The sequence below is a fragment of the Tetrao urogallus genome (assembly GCF_951394365.1).
Source record: "Tetrao urogallus genome assembly, chromosome: 21".
Lineage (NCBI taxonomy): Eukaryota > Metazoa > Chordata > Aves > Galliformes > Phasianidae > Tetrao > Tetrao urogallus.
In genome coordinates, this window is record NC_136834.1 from 3,079,898 (window position 1) to 3,099,529 (window position 19,632).

The 19,632-nt window shown below is 47.9% G+C and overlaps 1 protein-coding gene across 1 annotated transcript in view; it reads left to right on the forward strand.

Annotated features, from left to right (window-relative positions):
- Positions 1–7,509, forward strand: part of CASZ1 (castor zinc finger 1) — a gene marked incomplete at both ends in the record, with an annotated part of 70,879 nt that extends 63,370 nt beyond the window's left edge. The window contains 3 exons of the mRNA XM_079545644.1: positions 997–1,231; positions 2,633–2,926; positions 6,248–7,509. Of these exons, the coding sequence (XP_079401770.1) occupies positions 997–1,231; positions 2,633–2,926; positions 6,248–7,509 (1,791 nt within the window). The remainder of the gene's footprint in view (positions 1–996; positions 1,232–2,632; positions 2,927–6,247) is intronic.
- Between the last annotated feature and the right edge of the window lie 12,123 nt (positions 7,510–19,632).

Consider the following 19,632-nt stretch of genomic DNA (forward strand, 5'->3'; position numbering starts at 1 on the left):
TTACGCAGGGCAGTGCAGTCACTTTTTTTTTCCTAACACAGCTGACAGCAACTGGTTTGTCTGTTGCACAAGTAAATTCAAATTGCAGCACTGACCACCTGCTCAGAATGGCAGCAGTCCTGCAACCTCCTCTTTGCTCCTCTTGTCCCTGCTTTAACGCCCCCAGACTTAAGAGATGAAACAAGCAAGCTTTATTTAAACCCCTGTGACTGATCTACCCCTTAGGACATTGTCTGGTATGTGTAAAGCAAAAGGTGCCACCTGTGAAAGCAAGATGGGAACCCCCTTTCGTTCCACAACATGGGGATGAGAGGTCCCTTTTAGTTGTTCTTCCCTGTCACTAAGTTAATTGGTTAATTCCACTAACTGCTGCTGCTGAAATTGTGTATAGCAAAGCTACATGCTATATTGCCACTGCCATTCTGTATTTTTATATCCTAACTCCAGTTTTCTCTATTCCTTAGGGCTTAGTAGGCACTTAGTGATACATTTGGTTATGCATTGCTTCTGGTTACCTGTCCAGGTGCAACTGTCCAGTGGTGACCAGGTCACAGCAGCACACACTCAGGTCACTGGTTTCTGCCTGTGATCCCATTGCATGTCTCAGCAGGCAGGCACTAGGGCCAGTAGTCGTACTCCCAGTCCCTAAATGCAGCAGGACCTACCACCGTAAGACAGCAATGCCAAGATCAACACCTCCTGTTTCTGAATGCATCAGAATCCGTGCACCAGGATATCATTGCCAAGATTAACACTCCCAGCCTCTGAGCACATCACAATTCACATACCAGGATACACGTGCCAAGTTTAATGCTCTGAGCTCCCAGTGAAGGAAGATGCATGCTGCTAGCCACAGTGCCATGGGTTTCACTCATGAACATGTTCCATTTATTCCTCATGAGCAGTGGCAGAGAGAAATAAACGTGCCGACAGATGGTTTTGGTCTTGGCATCTTGCTTTTGGTGTGAAAGTCCCCATCCTGCTTTCTTGCTGCAGGTTATTGGCCACACTCCAAGAAATGAAAATCTCCCCCAGGTTGGCAGCATGGCGCCCAGCCCAGCCTCATCAGGAACCCCAGCTTCCTTTCAGGGACCCCCGAGCATGATGGACACTGAAACAGATGAGTACATGGATTACACTGGCTGTAGCCCTGGGGGGATCTCTTCTGAATCTTCCAATATGGACCGCAGCTGCTCCAGCACTCCAGTGGGCAATGAAAGTACATCAGCAGGTAAGGCGGGGTGAAATGGATAGTCAGCTACCTACTCTCTTGGGAGACTAACTCATGAAGAGAGGATAAAGGACAACTGCACCTTATAAACTGTGTTTGTTTCACGGTAGTGTCTTGTAACTTAGCTCCCTCCATCATTGAGACAAGAGATGCATCAGAAAGTGCGCCTCAAGGGTCTGTGAACTAACAGTGCATCTTTCTTTTCCCCTGGACAGAGGTTTTTATCCCATGTTTTGGACTGGATCCAGTTGTATAGTTGCTTTAAAGAATAATAATAATAATTAAGAATTGTGGGGCTCTTTCTGTCCCTGGCATTTCCCCAGTTATCTTTTGGGGTTTTTTGTGCAGTGTGTGAAGTCAGACTTTTGGGTTTTTTTAATAGTGCTGAGGTACAGAAAGGCTGTACAATAGCAAATATTAGATACAGAAGGGGAAAAAAGACTACCCTGTCTTCAGAAAGCACCACGTAAAAGCAGCTCACTGGGCTCCCTTTCTCGTGCAAAAACCATTGTGCCACTTTGCAAAGTGTTACACAGAGGAGACTGCCATCATTCTCCTCTTTTGAGAAATAAGTTTCTGCCATTATTTCCTGCTTGCAAGGATAACAAGCAGCCATCTCCTCCTGCCCCGTAGTTACCACGTAGTTGTTACGTAGTTCTCTCTTCAGAAGTCTAGTTTCTCTTAGGAATTCTGTTATCATCTAGTGTGGATTCAGGGATCTCTCAGCTGTCCTTCCCAGGGTGAGGTGTGTTCTAGATAGTCTGCCTCCCTGAGTTTGCTTTAATCTCACCAACGTTCTCCTGCTTTGCATTCCCATAGCACATATATGAAGGTTATAAAATAGCACATCTAACCATATGTTACCATCAGATGAGCACTGCTGCGTTGTGACAGCGGATGCACCATGGCATTAAAGCTCCTCCAGAGAGCTGTGGTGGGACAGTGATTTCTGGCACTCTCCAGCACCATCCCAGCAAGTCACATTTCCTAGGAAAAGGCCCCTCACTGCTATGCAGGTAGTGAGCAACTGCCCCTGCCCAGAGCTGAGACAGGGCTCGTGGTTGTTAGTTGGCACGAGCTGGCACCGCAGAAATGTGCAAGGACCAGACAAGCAGGAATTTCTGCTTGAAAGCCTGTGGCTGCTCCTCCATGCCATTAAAGCCACCTCACCTTCTGCAGAGACAACCTTCCTCTTCCTGATGCTGTCAGTTCCTCACCTTCTGTTTCTTCTCTGTTACAGTTCTGTTTCATACATTTGTTAATGTACTTTCCATTTTCATCATACTGCTTCTGCTCTTGGGTTCTCATTTTATTTTTTTTTCTTTTTTTTGTTTGTTTGTTTCTTGTTTTTGTTTTCCTTTTTTTCTGCTTTTTTTTTTTTTTTCTCTCCACGTTCTCCAGGCTGCCTGGTTCCTTCTACTGCCACTGCTGCTGCCGATGATGCTACCCACAATGCACCTCAACCTCAACCTCCACCTCTGCCTCCATCTCTCTCACAAGCCCTGCTTAGGTCTCCCATTCCCACCCTCCCCTATCTTTTCTCTCCATCTTGTCTCTCATACTCTCTGCTCAGTGCCACTCTTGGATCCAGCAGAGGCATTGTCATGCCTGCCGCCAGCACCACTGGGTTTTCGCCCATCATTGCCACTCCAACTCCAGTAAAAAGTGACGTTCCCTTAGTTCAGGATGCAGCAGGTAACACTTTGCTTTCTCTCTTAGTGTCCTTTGCCCACCTCCTTCCCCGCTCACCTTGCCCACATTTTTCTCTGCACCTTTTGAGTCAGTTAAAAAAAAGCCTTTGTCACTCTGTGTCTCACTTAACATTATCCAAGGGCCCTTCATGCCTGCTCCCTTTGTCTGCTGACATGGTAACCACAGCTATGAAGGGCAGCCAAAAAGCAGAGCAAATCATTGTGAAAAATTCAGATACCTGAGAGAATTTTCAAGCCAACTCCAAACTATGAGAGAAATCGAGCAATAACCCATAGTGTAAAAACTCACTTTTCAGCTCTTGATAACAGCAGGATGGCCACGAAGCAAACCTTTGCTCTTGTAGCATTAATGAACTTGGACCTCTGCATTAGAACTTCAAGGCCCCCTAGGCCAGTGCCTACTGGTGTTGCGTACATCTTGGTAGGTCGATGTCTGACAGGGTACCCAGCTCCAGTAGTTTTATAGCTCCTTTCAGCCTCACTGCTTCCTGTTCACATATAAAACCATAAAATTCAGGGCTGCTTTCCTCAGCACAAGTAACAGAGGGAAGTACAGTCAGTGTCACTTTGATGACATCATCAGGCATCTCAGGCTGTTTCTCACACTCACGGTTTGCAGCTGCTCTTACAGCTGCACACAATACATTTAGAGCTTTAGTTTCAGGCTGCCATGTTTCCCATGTGTGACTAAGATCAGAGGTGGCTCAGGCTGGGGATTCTCATTCTGGCTGGAATGGTTTTTAGGGTGTGTCTCAGCTTTGGCTTCTTTTCCCAACTCCCAGCTCTTTTCTAGTTAATCAAGAGCATATTTGTTTCACACTAAAGAGGATTCTGGCAGCCTATAAATGTCCCAGTCATTCTTCCTGCCAGCTTTAGTGTGTGCATGTGTAGTAACATGCAAATCTGGGGCAAATGGTGGGGAGTATGGCTGGAGGACCAGCTCTGCTTGGAAGTTCAGAGGTTTTTGTCATGGGATTTGGCTGGAGAAGCATCCACCCCATCCAGAACAGTGTTTTCCAGTGACCAAAATACATGCTAAACTGTATTTTTAACTGATTTGCATGCTACCTACAATATCTTACTTTGTGCTGTTCTTTCCTCTCATCACATATTTTTAAGTTTCTTTTGTTTTTACCTATTTGTTCATATAGTTTTTTGAAATGTTTACATTGTTCTTAGTTGAAAAGACAAGCTTATGGCATGCACTTACCGTTGAGGTTTGATCGGGATTAAATTTGCTGAGGTTTATAATCTCCAGCTGAGCTTTAGGGACTGAACGCTGTCCAATGGCTGATGAGTGTAGCAGGTTATCTTCTTTTTCATACCCTTGTTCTGAAACTTTGCTGTATGAGGAAAACAAAATTGGTTCAGCTGAAGTTTTAAGCACATCTGTTTGGGCTGTTGTAAAAGCTGAGCAAATGCATCGAGTTTTAAACAGGTCAGATTCCAAATTCTCTTTATTTCCCAGGTATTCTGTCTTCTCTTTACAATGCCTCATCCTGTAGTACTATGTGAAGGCAAACAAGAATAGCATCCATACTTGGTGGTTTGGCTGTAATTTCTTGTAGGTGGGGGAGGAAGGAGTTGATGTGGATAGCAGGGATTTGTCCAGGTGTGCCTAGGAGCAGAGAAGACTTTACAGTACATTTGCAAGGGGGGATGCAGAATGATCTGGTCGCGGACTCTACTGCTAATAGAAAATAAGCAGCGATAGAAAGCTACTCTTTCACTGGCAGCTGGTTAAACTAGCCTTCGTGTGCAGTTCCACCACAGTGATCTCAGCATGCATGCCCCAAACTGGTGCTCTTATTTGCAGTTTGAGCACAAGTGCACGTAACGAATGGATGTGAAAGATCTTTTGCTCTCTGCTCACACAGCAACCTGTACAGCCCGTGCACACCAGGATGCCACTGTATGGGGAGGTCAGGTTGCTGCTACCCTGCCTGTAGACCTGCACCTTTCAGTATGGTGTGTGTTTAATGTTTGGAGGCTTCCTTGGGTAATCGTCCAAATCCTTTTCATCTAAAGAGTTGTAAGACTAGCAAGGCAGGTATAGCAAAGATAGCATCCATTGCTTTTATACCTGCTTGTCAGCAAGGAGAAAACAATCCCACAGCATTTGAACAAATGACTGTTGCCTCAGTCTCCTGGACGAGGATATAGGCTGCTCTGGATTCTCAGGTTCCATGCACTGCATGTCTCAAATTGTGCCTCTCTTTAAAAGGGTGGCAATTTCAGCATGAAGGTGGAGGGCAAAGAAGGAAAAAAGCGTGTTTTAATCGCAAGCCATAATTTCCGATTACACTCACAGTTTTGCATCTGGTTTTGCACACTTCTTGTCTCCAACCTCGTCTGCTGCATGTTGGTCCTAGAGATTTTGATTCTGGAAATAGTAAGCAGAGAAGAAAAAAAAGTTAATAGATATAATGAGGTCGAGTCCTTGATGTCAGCTGGATCCTAGGGGACACGAGCACTAGCCAGTTATGCTGGCCCTGTGAATGAAACTGGAAGATGGATGAGGGCTCTTTATTTACTAGGGGCATCATGTGATTTTTGAGACCCCTGGGAAAGCTGTAGAACTGGTATTTTCTCTTGGAGTCCGCTGGCTAGTGGTGATGAGAATTGGCCCCATTGAACATCTGTCCATCTGTCTTTCTAAGTGCACTCATCGTAATATGTAGGCTCATTACAGTGAGGGATGTTGCAGTCTCCTGGCCAAAGTCCATCCTATTTCTATAAATTCCCCCCCTTGCACTTTCAATCACGCATGGGATCTTCCTCCACTTCCTGCCTGTCCTTGGCAGTTGTAGTGTGTTACGGTGTCCTGCTCACAAGGAGCCTGGGTAGGGGAAAGCAGTGTACACCTGCTGGTTTGAAAATGCTTAACCTCGTTTACTACTTGAACCACAATGAACTGCTGTAAAACACATCAGCCCTTGGACTGAAAGAAGCCAACTCCTCTGCGTTAAAGTTTAGTTTAAGAGGAAAGCAAGACTAGAGATAACTGAGCAGCAGGAGAAACTCTCAGAGTTGCAAAACAGAAAAGGAGCAACGGTATTTGGATAATATTAAGTTATACAAGAGTGGCAATTGGAGGCAAGGGGGGACGTGCTGAAAATGAAAGGAAGTGATGTGCAGCACCAGTCAGCCAGCAGCCCCAGAGCTGAGGCTTACTGAGAGCTGGGAGATGAGCTGCTGGGGGGGACTGTTGTGGTGTTGCCTGTGCAAATAGAGCACTTGCCAGGACAGTTAGGGGATGAGGAGAGACCTGTCAGCAATAGCACTCTTCACTTTTTCTCCTCAGGGAATACCATCACTATGCCAACTGCCTCGGGGGCCAAAAAGCGTTTCTGGATTATTGAGGACATGTCCCCGTTTGGCAAGCGCCGCAAGACTGCATCCTCACGCAAGATGCTGGATGAAGGGATGATGCTGGAGGGATTTCGGCGCTACGACCTCTACGAGGACTGCAAGGACTCCAGCTGCCAATTCTCTCTCAAGGTTACCCACTACCACTGCACGCGGGAGAATTGTGGCTACAAGTTCTGCGGCCGTACCCACATGTATAAGCACGCCCAGCACCACGACCGCGTTGACAACCTGGTATTGGATGATTTCAAGCGCTTCAAGTCTTCACTGAGTTGCAACTTCCCAGACTGTCAGTTCTCTGGCAATAGCACACACTTCCACTGTCTGCGCTGCGGCTTCCGCTGCACTGACAGCACTAAGGTGACAGCCCACCGTAAGCACCACGGCAAGCAGGATGTCATCAGCGCTGCCGGCTTCTGCCAGTTCAGCTCGAGCGTGGACTGCGAGGTGCCCGACTGCAAGTACAAACTCAAGTGCTCCCACTTCCACTGCACCTACCCTGGCTGCAAACACACGGTGGTGGGCATGTCGCAGATGGACTCGCACAAGCGCAAGCACGAGAAGCAGGAGCGAGGGGAGCTGCCTGCCATCTCTCCTGGCCCCGAAGGCCTCGCCCACTCCGCTCTTGAGTACGACATCCAGAACTCTTCCATCAACCTGGACAGTTCCCTCAACCTCAGCACTGACAACAACAGCAGCTCCCTCTTCTTCCTGCAGAACGCGGCTGGTGTGGGCCTCAATGACTCCCTGGACCTCAGTAAGAAGCAGTCAGAAGTGGCTGAAGGGCCCTCCCCCAGCAGAGCCGGGGCCGCCCCTCAGGAGCCGGGGGCAGCGGCGTCAGGCTCTGGTGAGGTGGAGGATGAAGATGACTCTTCCCAAGAGGATGAAGAGGATGACGAGGAGGAGATGAACGAAGAAGAAGAGGATGATGAAGAGGAGGATGACGATGACGACGACGAGGAGGATGACGAAGAGGAAGACCTGAACACGGATTCTGAAGAATCGCTGCCTGACCCTGAGGGCCTGGCTACTAAAGATGATGGGGAACCAGAGGAGGGTGCTTCTTCTTCCACAGACCATGGTGATGCTTCCAGGCCGCAGGACGAGGCAGCTCCTGCCCTTCCTCCAGCCTCAGCTCCTGCTCCGGCTCCCGCTGCTGCCCTAGCCTCTACGGTTGCTCCAGCAGCTTCTCCTTAATCCTAGAGACAACAGCAGCAGTGGTTTGGTTTTGATCTTACAGAATTACTTAGGGGACCCCACATGAGGCAAGAACAAAGATTGGGACGGCAAATGAAATACAAACTCCGTGCCACACACACGAGAGAGAGGAAGGAAGGAAACCTATACTCCACAGGCCCCGTAAGAGAGACAGGTTCGCAGCGGGACTGGTGCTGCATTGCTTCATTCTGCAGATCACAGAACACAGGGGCAGGATGCAGCAGAAAAGTACCCTTTTATATGGACGTGAACCTCGAGGGTACCAGCTGCTTTTCCTTGTCTCCTGAAAGGTGCATGGGGCCTGCGCCCATCTGGGGACCCTTTGTTATGGGTGGGGTTCTGTCCCCCCATTTTTCTTTCTGGGTTTTTTTTTTTTTCCATGTTTTCAGTTGTACGATATTAATAATAATCTCCACTTCTTGGAGGGGGGTGGGTGGGAACAACAGGTAATGAATTGTAGAAATATATATTTGTGTGTGTGTCTCTTCTATATATATAATGTACACACACACACACATATATAATATGCAAGGAATTGGTGTCACAAAGACAACTAGCTCAGTTTTTGCCAGTGGGAAGGAGGGGGGCGAGGGGTGCTCTCTCTCCCCCACCTTTCTCCCTCTCTCTCTCTTCTTTCTCCAGCATTAAATGGATGGTATCAGACAGCAGAGGGTGGGAGTGGGTATTTATTGTCACGCAAATGAGGATGCATTAATGAATGAGCAGGGGTGGGAATGGGACACTCCTCTGTTCTTCCAGATCCTTTTTACTATTAATGATGATAATTTTGAATGCTATTTATATTGTAAAACTTTCTCTGTCTACAGCTGTAAGGCACCTCTCCCCATCCCTGCTGTTCCGCCTGTAGGGATTGAGCTGAAGTAACTCGGGAAGGGCGCAGCGGGCAGTTAAAGGGTTTGTCACACTGGAGGGCTGGGGTTCAACTCCCATCCAGTTCCATCTCATCCCAACCCCAGGTGCTTTCCCTCTGTTGAGGGTGAGGCTTTTTTGTGGTGCTTCAGTATCCCCATCTCAGGAGGACTCGGTAGAGTCAGGAGGTTGTGAGCTGACACACTGTGCCACGGTGCAGCACAAGGAGCACTGTGCTCGCAGCAGAGCATCCCAGCTGTTAACGCAGCCTTGAAAATACTACTTGCTCTCTGCCCCACGCAGTCCCACGATGACAGGTATGATGTCCCCACCCCAGGCCCTCCTCCCCTGCCTTTCACTGGAGATGGGCACGGCTTTCTGCACGGACTAAAATGTAGCTCTGGTGACTTCCAGAAGAGGGGGAAGGCACCACTGAAGAGGGAGAAGGCAGACAGGCATTCAGGATCCCATGTGGGATGTCCCACTTCTTTGCTCAGCACTGGGTGGGGACCATTCTGCAGCACCCACAAAGCTATTTGCCTAGCCTTGGTTCTTGCAGCCACAAAACGTGAGGCTGTCTCAAGCTACACAGCACAGACAGATAGGGGGAGATGCCAGCAGAGGCCAGGATGCAGTCCAGCTAAAAAATGATGCGTTTCTGTGCCCATACTGATACATTTTCCTGAGTAGGGCTGATAGTTCAGGCACTGCATGAGTAAATGGAATTAGTAAGCCGGGACCTGCCGCCTCCAGAAGCTTGGGCTTTCCCTGGTCACAGGTTCATCTTCTCCCTGCTCTCTTTTCCTAGCCCAGGCTGGGAACACACACTACAAGAGACTGCCCAGGACTCGGGCAGGTGAGGTTGTAGCTGTCTGACCCCAAATCCTCACCAGAGTCTGAGAAAGAGGGCTTCTCTGCATCCACACAGCTCCAGAAGGACCAGCCGTACAGACTCGTTCTGGTCATAGCTCTTTCAGTGCCAGTCTGTAAGTACACCAGCCTAGCGAAAGGTTCCTCATGTCTGAGCTGAGTCCTTTTTTCTCCTTAAGCCTGGTTGGTTTTTTTTTCCTTACATGCAGCCCCTCCTCAAGCACTTCAGCTCCAAGGGATCCCCACAATTTGTTTCTACCCTGAACAGATAAAGGCCTCAAGGAGTTGAGATTGCTTTTTTTTTTAATTATATCCCTTAGGAACTGGTGTAGATCAGGTCTGATTTATAAACAAGCAGCACGGCTGTGTACATGTGGGGACAGAATGTTCGGATGATGCTTCAAAAGGAAAGGCAAAAAAAAAAAATTGAGAAGTTGTACAGTATTTTTTTTTCTGTAAAGGTTATTACTATATATAGAACAAAAGAGAAACAACCAATGCCAGGGGGACGAGGGGGGTCACCTGCCTTCTGTAAAGCCCTTAGATACGGTTAATTGTGTGCAATTTTTTTTTTCTTTTTTTTTTTTTTTTTTTTTTCAATGTAGTGTTTGTTTGTAGGGGGTGGCAGGGGAGGGGGGCCTTAACTCTGTGGTTTGAGGCTGACTTCACACTCCTAGCACTGACCGGAGCTGCACGATTCCGAATTTTTAACTTGAATTTTGTAGAGATGAAACAAATGAAAACAAATGAAATATTGTTATTACTAGTTTGTAGTTTATTTAATACTTTGGAGTTCTTTTCCTCTATCAGTTATTTTGTGTGGCTTTTATTTTTACAGGGTTTCATTCTTTTGTTTGTTTTTGTTTTGTTTGGTATATCCCCTGCCCTCTGCTGTGTATTTTCTAGCACACATAACGAAGCTCCCATTTCTGGGGCTGAGTGTGGGAACAGAGACCTGGAATTTCTAGAACTGAGATGGGGCAAAGACCTTTGCTTTAATGGCATTTGCTGCAGGTTCTGTAATTGTCCCTTTTTCCCCTATTCAGCCACTCACATCGTATGGTGATGGGCTGCAGGAGGCCCCTCAGCTGTAACACAGGCCCCATCTTGCACACCAGACGTTTTCACTTGGCACCCAATGGACCTAACTGACTTCTGTGGGGTCAGCGTGGAGCCCCTGCCCTCACACCCCATCCTCTGAGCACAGCCAGCAGGGCTGCTCAGGCAGCAAGGCAGGCACTCCCTGGGGCACCTCAGTACCACGGGGGACAAAGGAGCCATGCCTGCTGCTACACGCAGTGTCTGTGCCTCTACCCCAGCCCATCCCACCAAGCTGCACTACTGAACCACCACAAGGCAGTAGGAGAAGGCCGAGGCACAGAGGAGAGGGGAAGCTGCAGCTCTTTGCTGGGCCCTGTGCTGCTGCAGAGCTGTTCCACACCTCCTTCATGCAGCTCAGCGTGCCCGAGGGGCTCATGTTTATCTATGCACACCACCTTCCCCCTCCAGGCACCTGACTTCTCCCCAGTGTCTCGGCCTTTCTCCCCATCCTTTATCACCTCTCCTCCAGGAGCTGGTACGGGGAATGCAGGTCCTTTCCCAAGAGGCTGACCTGTGCCCCATGGCCCTGCCTGCTGTGTGCTGCCCTGCCTTCCCCCAGCCCTGTACCTGCAAAGCTCTCGCTGCATCCATCAACAACAACAAGTCTAGAAAGTTAAGCCCGTCTTTTTCTGCCGTGCTCAGGCTTTAATTCAGCAAAACTCTTAAGCAAACGCATTGTGAGCTGGAGCAGATTGAAGCCCACGCTTAAGTGCTTTTCTGAACAAAGGCCCCAGCAGCACAGAGGTGCCCATTGCAGAGGGGTGGTTCTTCGCTTCATGCGACCGCATCGGCAGAACCACTGCCACGATGCTGTAAGTGCTTACAGAATGACCAGAGAGAGAGCAAACTGTGCGAGGAGGGGGAAAGAGAGAGGAAATGGAACTGTTCTGTCCAAAACAAAACGAAAAACAAACAAAATAATCCTTGGGATGGACCCTCCTGATTCTGCTACCATTCACTGCTGAGGAGCAAAAAACGAAATCAAAACTATTGACTAGACGGTTCTTTCTAGCCACAAACTCAACTGGATTAAAGTCTGCGTGGAAGGAATTTTGTAAAGAAAAAAAAATAAAAAAAAAGAAAAACTTTTTTTCCAATGTAGCAAAAAAAAAAAAAAAGAAAAAAAAAATTCAAAAAACTATAAAGAAAAAAGACAAAAAAAGACAAAGAGGGAGAATTCTAGCCTTTTGTAATATCCATATTGCACACTAGGACTATAAGCCATTGCTAGCTCATTTTGAATTTTAAATGTGTAATTTTTTTTTTGTTTTGTTGTTGTTTTATTTTTTTCTTTCTGTGGGGGAGGGGGGAAATAAATGCTTGAACCACCAATGCTCTTTTTAATGTTTTATAAATATGTATGTGTATATATATAAATATAAAAATAATATGTATGCACATATATATGTGTGTGTGTATATATCTATATGTATATACATATATATAGATATATAGATATATATATAGGTTTTGAGACAAAAATGCAGAAAGTGAAAAAAAAAAAACCACCCTAAACAGGACGGTGTGCTCTGATTTACTTGAATCTGGTCTCTTCAGCACCTGCGTTATTAAGAACTGAATATTTTTCCACTTGAATTTAGTGCTATTAGAAATTTAATATATGTGTTTTATTTATTTGATTTTTTTTTTTTTTTTTTTTTTTTTTTTGCATGACTGATGCAAGGTTTGACATTTTCACTCAATAAAAACTGGAAAAAAAAAAAAACCAAAGTTTCAAGTGATGGAGTTGTCTTCTTGACTGAGGAGGTGTTTTATTTTTTGGACAGCTGACACATCTCAGAGCAGTTCGGGTCTTTTAAAGCACCGCAGCCCTGGTGATGCCCCCACACCCCCTTAACAGCCCCTTTTAGCACCAGCACTGCGGTGATAAGTGCAAAAAGAACAGAGTTCTCTTTTTATGGACTCTGGCCTCGAACTTTTTAAGCAGCCTTGCTGCAGTTCCATTTGAAACGTTCACCAGGGCAGTGATGGAGGCGATCAGTCATAGCATCACAGAATGGCCTGGGTTGAAAAGGGCACAGTGCTCCTCCAGTTCCAACCCCCTGCTGTGTGCAGGTCACCAACCAGCAGCCCAGGCTGCCCAGAGCCACATCCAGCCTGGCCCTGAATGCCTGCAGGGATGGGGCATCCACAGCCTCCTTGGGCAGCCTGTGCCAGTGCCTCACCACCCTCTGGGGGAAAAACTTCCTCCTAATATCCAACCTAAAGCTCCCCCGTCTCAGTTTAAAACCATTCCCCCCTCTTCTGTCACTATCCACCCTCATTCCCCCTCCTGTTTTTACGCTCCCTTCAAGAACTGGAAGGCCACAATGAGGTCTCCCTGGAGGCTTCTCTTCTCCACACTAAACAATCCCAGTTCCCTCAAACTCTCCCCATAGCAGGAAATAGGCGATGCTTATGCCTCTGTGATTTGCTGATGGGGGATGTGAATTAGAGATGCAGCCGCTTGCGTTCTGACTTTTCCCTTCCCACCTCAGTCTGCAAACTGGGACCCAAGGTAGCACCGTGCTTGCTGGAACACACTGGAAACCTTACAGTGGCATCCAAAGCCCTCTAAATTTAGAGCTGTGTGATTATCACCCTATCAAAAGAGAATCAAGGAGCACAAGTGGGCCATCCTGTCTGCATGGAAGGCGTGGGACCAGTCATCTCACTGACAAGAACCAAAACGCAATGCTGAAGCCAGATATCGTGATGGAACTTCACAAGGCTACACAAAACTGTACACTACGCATCCAAGATCTAAAAGGAAGCATTCCTTACCTGGCCCCTCTGTAGCTTCCTCCTGCTGCTGTCCCTTGCATGTGCCACGTGTTGGCAGAGAGAAGTGACTGCCGGTGAGGATGAGAAAGTCCTTTTCAGGGCAGATTTTGTCCTTCCATCCACACTGCCACAGCACTGCCTTGGAGCAGCCGAGCCAGCAGTCGTGAGTGCCAGCTGCAAAGGAACAACAGGTAAGATAAACCCTGGGTGCTCAGTGCAGTTTGTTCCCACCGTTCTACCTGAACAAACGCCAGGCCTGGGGGCGCTTCCTCACCAGCTCTGGAAACAGGCTTTCCCCACCTGCTCTATGAGGCAGATAGGCACAGGCAGCAGGTGCCAATTGACAAGGACCTGAACAAGCTGTTTTGAGGAGGCAAGGAGCAGTGGCAAAGTTCTTGTTTTACCCAAAGAAAGCGAAGCAAACTCCTCCTGCTTTGCTCTTCCCCGCAATGAAAGCAGCTGGGTGTCTGAGCCTGCTGCCCTCTGCCACCGGTCAGAGAACCCAGGAGCAACACAGCAGAGCCTGCTGAGCCCCATGCACTGCCAGGAGCTGCCTCCTTATTAGCAGAGAGGATTAGACTGCTCTCTCTTTCAAAGCCCCCTGGTTGCTCTGCTGCAGCTCCCAGCCATCCTGTTTTCAGATGTCATTATCTGAACATGCTCCTAATCCGACCTCAGAGCAGAGGTTTGCTCTCTCTGGAGCTCTGCCCACAGCACAGGGGATTTTTACATCACAGTCTATCTGAGGGGACATGACACGACTTACAGCTTGGAAGCTCCTGCTGGAACTTGCCTGCTCTCTGCAGAACTCTCACTGCACTTCATGAAAGAATGGCTAAAATTGAGGGAGAGGCAGAGAGTTGAACAAATCAAAGCCTCACTACTGCATCCCTTCCAAGGCCTCGCGATGGGTGATGCTGCAGCTCTGCATCCACTGCACTCAGAACCTCCGGGAGGGAGGGCAGCAGACACCCAGCAAGGCATCTTGCTTTAAGGTCTGGACAACAATTGGGCACTGTTGCTGCTATTGTACACTGATTACATCGAGCCAATCCCTGTAACAGCATTTTTTGAGCACAGAACCCCACAGTTAACATGTATTCACAAAACTATGCTGCCTGTTTTACAGAGGCACAGGACATTGGCTTTTCAGCACATGACACGCAATAAGCAGCAGCCACCAGCACAGGCACCCTCAGCAGGAACATCCCTCAGCACCAGCCCAGCCCAAATAGAGCCCTGCTTTCCCTTTCCATATGATTCATAAGACTTAAAACCAAAACAGGCAGCAAAAGTTCAACTACCTCAAACGAAGAAGCATTCCAAGTATTCTAGGACACAGAATGGGAGACCAGATGGTTCTGCTGCTGCTTCCCATCATCCTGTTTTTCAGATGTCATTAAACAAACCAGCCTTAGCACAGAGACCTGTCCTTGCTGAGCCACATGGGCCAACGCAGACAGAAATAAAGGCAACAGACTATCAGTGCTGGCCTGCAGCGGGGGTAATGGCCATCCTGGTGGCTCTGAAAGATGATCATCACAATTTGTCTAAGTACTTCTTACAGAGCCTAGCGTGGATATTTATGTGGGTTACTAGGAAAACAGTACTTTGGGTTACACCTCTCCTTCTGTCCAGACCGACAAGGAATGGTTTCCATACTGCAGCAGGCACTCACTCCATTTGCAGCAATCTTTCTTACAAACTCACCAGCTCCAGACTGCGCTCCTCTTTAGCAGGCAGCCGTCCCACAGGAGCTGTGAGCACAGGATGCCCAGCAGTCACCAGCAGGTGTGCAGAGCCACAAGTGCCACAGGAACTCCTCACAGCTTGCTCAGATGAGCACCTAGTGTGGAAAAGCAGGCCTGGCTGGGAGGATGGTTACTCTGGTAGCACAATGCCTCCTACACCCAGGCAGAAGGAAATTCTGAGTTCTGACGCTTACTGGTAGAGGAAAGGCAGCTGTTATGACGCACAACACATACTGGGCATAACTCAGAGCTTGCAAGGACTGAGGCTCAGCACTGGCTTCACACAGCATGCCGACTTCAAGAAAGGACAGGAGACTTGCTGGGGAAATAGGTCTGTTAAATAAGCCCATCTCCATACCTCTAGAGAATGAAATTTGGAATGGAATGGGATTTCAGCGTAGATGAGCAGCAGTCAGGGTCCCTGGCTATGAGTCTGCATTGGACATAGTAACACATTCAAGGCCAGGCTGGATGTGGCTCTGGGCAGCCTGGTTTGGTGGCTGGCAACCCTGCACATAACAGGGGGGTTGGAACTGGATGATCATTATGGTCTTTTTCAACCCAGGCCATTCTATGATTCTATAAATACAAAGCACAAACCTTCCATAAAGCAAGCGTTGGCACCAACAGCCCTGCTGCACAGTGCACACAGACCACTCACGGCCCAGCTGAGTTCCACACACACTTGTGGGCTGGTGCAGTCAGGCACACTGCTTTACGAACACACAGTGCCATCCTGCAAGATCACTGCAAGGCCTTTCACAGAGGGAGCTCTGGGGGAAAGGGGAAGGAGAGAAACTAAGCAGATCCCCCTTTCCTTTGCCCCCACTTGCATTCCATTGAAGACTGAAGCTGCTGCAACTTGACAGTAAAATCTCATTTCATTTCAATTGGAACATGAACCTCTCTGAAAGTCAACGAGCAGCTCGTACCCATTGCAAACAAAAAAGCATGCAGATCACCAAGAACTTTGGAGTTTCACATACACACACACACAAACAAAAGACTCCTGTCTCTCTCTCTACAAATCAATGATAAACTTAAGTTTAATTTGAACAAATTGGGAAAGAGTGAGAGCACACATGACTGTGTATGCATTCTTGTACATGCCTATTTTCTGCAGGTTTGCATAGTACTCAAGAGGGGACAAGGGCAGCCCCTAGTCTGGGTGACAGCACACACCAACATGTGAAGGACCTGCAGAGCTGATGTTTATTGTGCCCGGTACAGTCATAAGCTGTGGGTATGCAATGCACTTCCAGAGTTTTTCCATGACCTTGCAAGATTTTTGTTTACTTTCTCTTTTGTCTCACTTATTGTGGGGAGAGAAAACAACAGGAGGGAGGATAAATTCTTGGTGGCAAGGTGGAGCTCGCTGGGCTCCTCACCTGGGTGCTCTGCAGATGGGAGCAGGGCCGTGTCCCCAGGCTGCAGGGTGCTCTGCCACCTCTGCTCCTCCTGTCCCCAAAGTGCCCCAGCCCCATCCTGGCTGAGGGGGTGGCCCATGGAGGCAGCTTCCCTCCTTCCTTTTGCTCTTTTTTGGCAGGGAAACTTTTAAACAAACAAATGAAGAAACACTGAGGATTTAAGTAAACAGACCAAGATTTATCTGACAGGCAGACTAAGGAGCCCGGCCTGCCCTCTTCCCTTCCCACAGGGCAGGGTTCTGTCTCGTGCTCCTGATACCAACAGCCCTGAGCCCCTCTGTCGCCCACAGTCCTGTGCCCACTGCCTGCCTCCATCTCACCCTGAACCTGTGTCTGCTGCTGGGAAGGGCTGCTATCACCGTACAGCAAGGAACAAATGAAGCCATAGCAGCAGACAGGCAGGCACACAGAGATGAAACCTGCTGTTCATGCTGTACCAGGGCAGGAAGCACCAAACCATGCATCTGCATTGGAGGACGGCAGCAGTTTTGCATGCACACATCAGTTTGAAATGCTTTAAATAAAGCAAACTTGTTCAGGGGGATGGAGGAACATCCACACAACTTTAATTAAGTCAGTTACTTAGCTAGCTTATCAAAGTGAATGGATAAAGTTGGAAGCAGTCTGTGTCTGAAGTGTAGAGAGCAAAGGGGAAAAGCATGGGGCAAGAGGAGACAGGCAGGCATGGCAGCAGGCTGGAACCAGCAGCAGGAGGGCTGACAAACCAGACACACCAGGCAGATAAAGTGACTGAGAGATGGACAAGCAGGCTGGCAAAGGGAAAAATAGGCAACAAAGAAGCCAGTCGTAGTCCTGGATGCTCTGAATCAATCCTAACCAACCAATCACCTCCTCACTCAGGAGGAACTGTCCTAGAGAAATGCAAGTGTTTAATCTAAAACAGAAAAACAGTGCAACCTCGACTGCCCCTCCACTCCTTGGGCATGTTCTTGCAGCTCACATCATAAAAGATCTCTCATAACTCGCACAAAAACAGAAGAGAAAAACCTGAAGGGTTAAATCCTTTAGTAGATGCAGAAAAGAGGGGCACACTGAGATGCTCCATGCTGCAAGTAACCCCTGAGCAGTCCTTGCAAAGCATCTGGGGAGATTTTTAGTCTGAAAGACACTTTACAAAAATAAATTATAATTGAGTTTAATAATCTTCCCCTTTCCAGAAAGGGCCTGACAGATGCTGCCTAGTGCTCACTTCTGCCCCATTTCAAATATTTTTACCTTATTAGGATGAAATATATTATTTTTCTAATGAAAGGGTTTTTTTTTTTTTTTTCCAAAGAGCCGGTTTTCCTTTCGTCCAGCTGGTGCCTTTATTAGGTTAGTGCTTGCTCCCTTTTGAGGATGGGATTGTTTTTTTCCCTGAGCTGGGAGAGACCATGCCAGCCCCTGGATCCACAAGTGTGCAGCTCAGAGCCTCCAGTGCTCAGCAAGAGGAGGACCTGGACTCTCCCTGTATCCTTCCTGCTCCCCATGAATTCAATTAGGTACACTTCCACTATTTTATTTACTATTTTTTTTTCTGACAGCACAGGCAGTGGTAAGATCCAGACTTCCATCAATACAACAGATGGACGCAGCTCAAAAGGTGCCTTCAGAGCCTGACTCCTGAGGAAGCATAATGATCTGGGAGATGTGAGGATGAAAGAGAAAATTAAGAAAGCTGGACACTCTCTCCTGTGCCCTCAGGTAAACAATTTCCTCCTTTTCACCTCCCAGCATTGTTTTATTTATGTTCTCAGCTCCTGGAGGCCAAGCTCCTTACAAGGTGTGCACTTGCAGTGGGGCAGAGCTCAAAGCCCAGACTGGAAGGCACTTAGCTCAAGCTTGGTATCAGGTTCTGGCATGCTGGGTCACCACCACATACAATTGGTGCTGTACACGAGGCTCCACCACACAGAAGGACCTTCCAAATCTTGACTTCAGTACAGCAGGTCTGCAACAAAAAGCTACCTGGCCTTGCTATCCAGCCCAGGTTTCTTCGGGTATCACACAGCCCTACCAAAGCCAAGGCAAAAGCAGCCTCTATTTCTGTAGCAAGCATTGCAAACAAGCAGCTAAGCAGACTGTTTTTTCCCTCAGCCCTACTCCAGGCAGCATCACAGCTTTCCCTCCTGCCCTGCTGCCACCTTGCAGTAAACCTCACACTAGAGTGAGGTACCCCTGGAAAAGCAGCCCATTCTCCCCCATTCACCCACTCCACCAAGGCCAAAAGTAAGAAAGAAAATGTTTAAAAACCACTTACCTGCTAGAAGTAGCTCAGCTACGCCACACAAAGACCACATCTAAAATGTCTGCCTCTAAACCCGGAGGGTGGTTCAGCTCATCACCCACAGCTGTGCAGTCCAGGCCAGAGGAGCCAGGCAATCAAAGAGAGTGGCTGCAGCTGGGCAGGGGGCTGCAATCACTGCACCACGGGGCACAGCCAATAAGGGGAGTTTGTGTCACCTGCAGGACCTAGAATGAAATCTGCTTCCTGAAGTTGCTTTCTCTGCAGCTTTTATTTGTCACATCCCAGTACACACCAGATGGTAATTTTGCCATCATCTGGGAAAACTGAGGCACACTGCAAGTAAAATGTTCTGTAAAACGTTGGGCAGCAAACAGCAAGATCATGGGGGACCCTGCTGTCCATCCCTTCTGATCTCACACACTGCTAGGTTACACCCTGGGCATCAAAATACAATAAAGGAACTCTTGATTCTGACAAAGGTGCACGTAGGGCCAACTGGTTACAGCTGGGGGTGAGGAGGGTTGGACAAAGAGGATCAGGAGCCGTGTCTCACTTAATCCTTTCCCACTTTGTCACATGTTTTGAGCTCCCCACATTCTCTTGCAGCTATTGAAAGGGGGGGGGGGGTTATATCCTCAAATTACTGGAAAGTGCCAGCCTGACATTATCCCCCCTAGGGGAGAACACAGGCTCAAAGGGCTTCACTGCTATGTGCTCAAATGACACTGTTCAGAGGAAGCTACTTGTCTTCACTCTCTCTCTTCTCAGTTCCAAAAACCTACAGAAACCATGCAGTAAACCCACTGCGCCCACCTACCCATGCTGTTACTTTTCTTTCTGTGCCAAAACCAAGGCTGGTTACACAGTCCTTGAGTAAGGCAGAGGGTGGGTGACTGCTTGTGCTGCCTTGTTGTGTGTGCAGAAAAAGGGCTGACTACCTGGTCACCTTTCAGCTAACGTGATGGCACTCTCAGTATCCACTGTCTGGTGGGCTAAACATTTCACACAGCAGCTCATACAAGAAGCTTGTTTTTAGCAATAATAATAATAA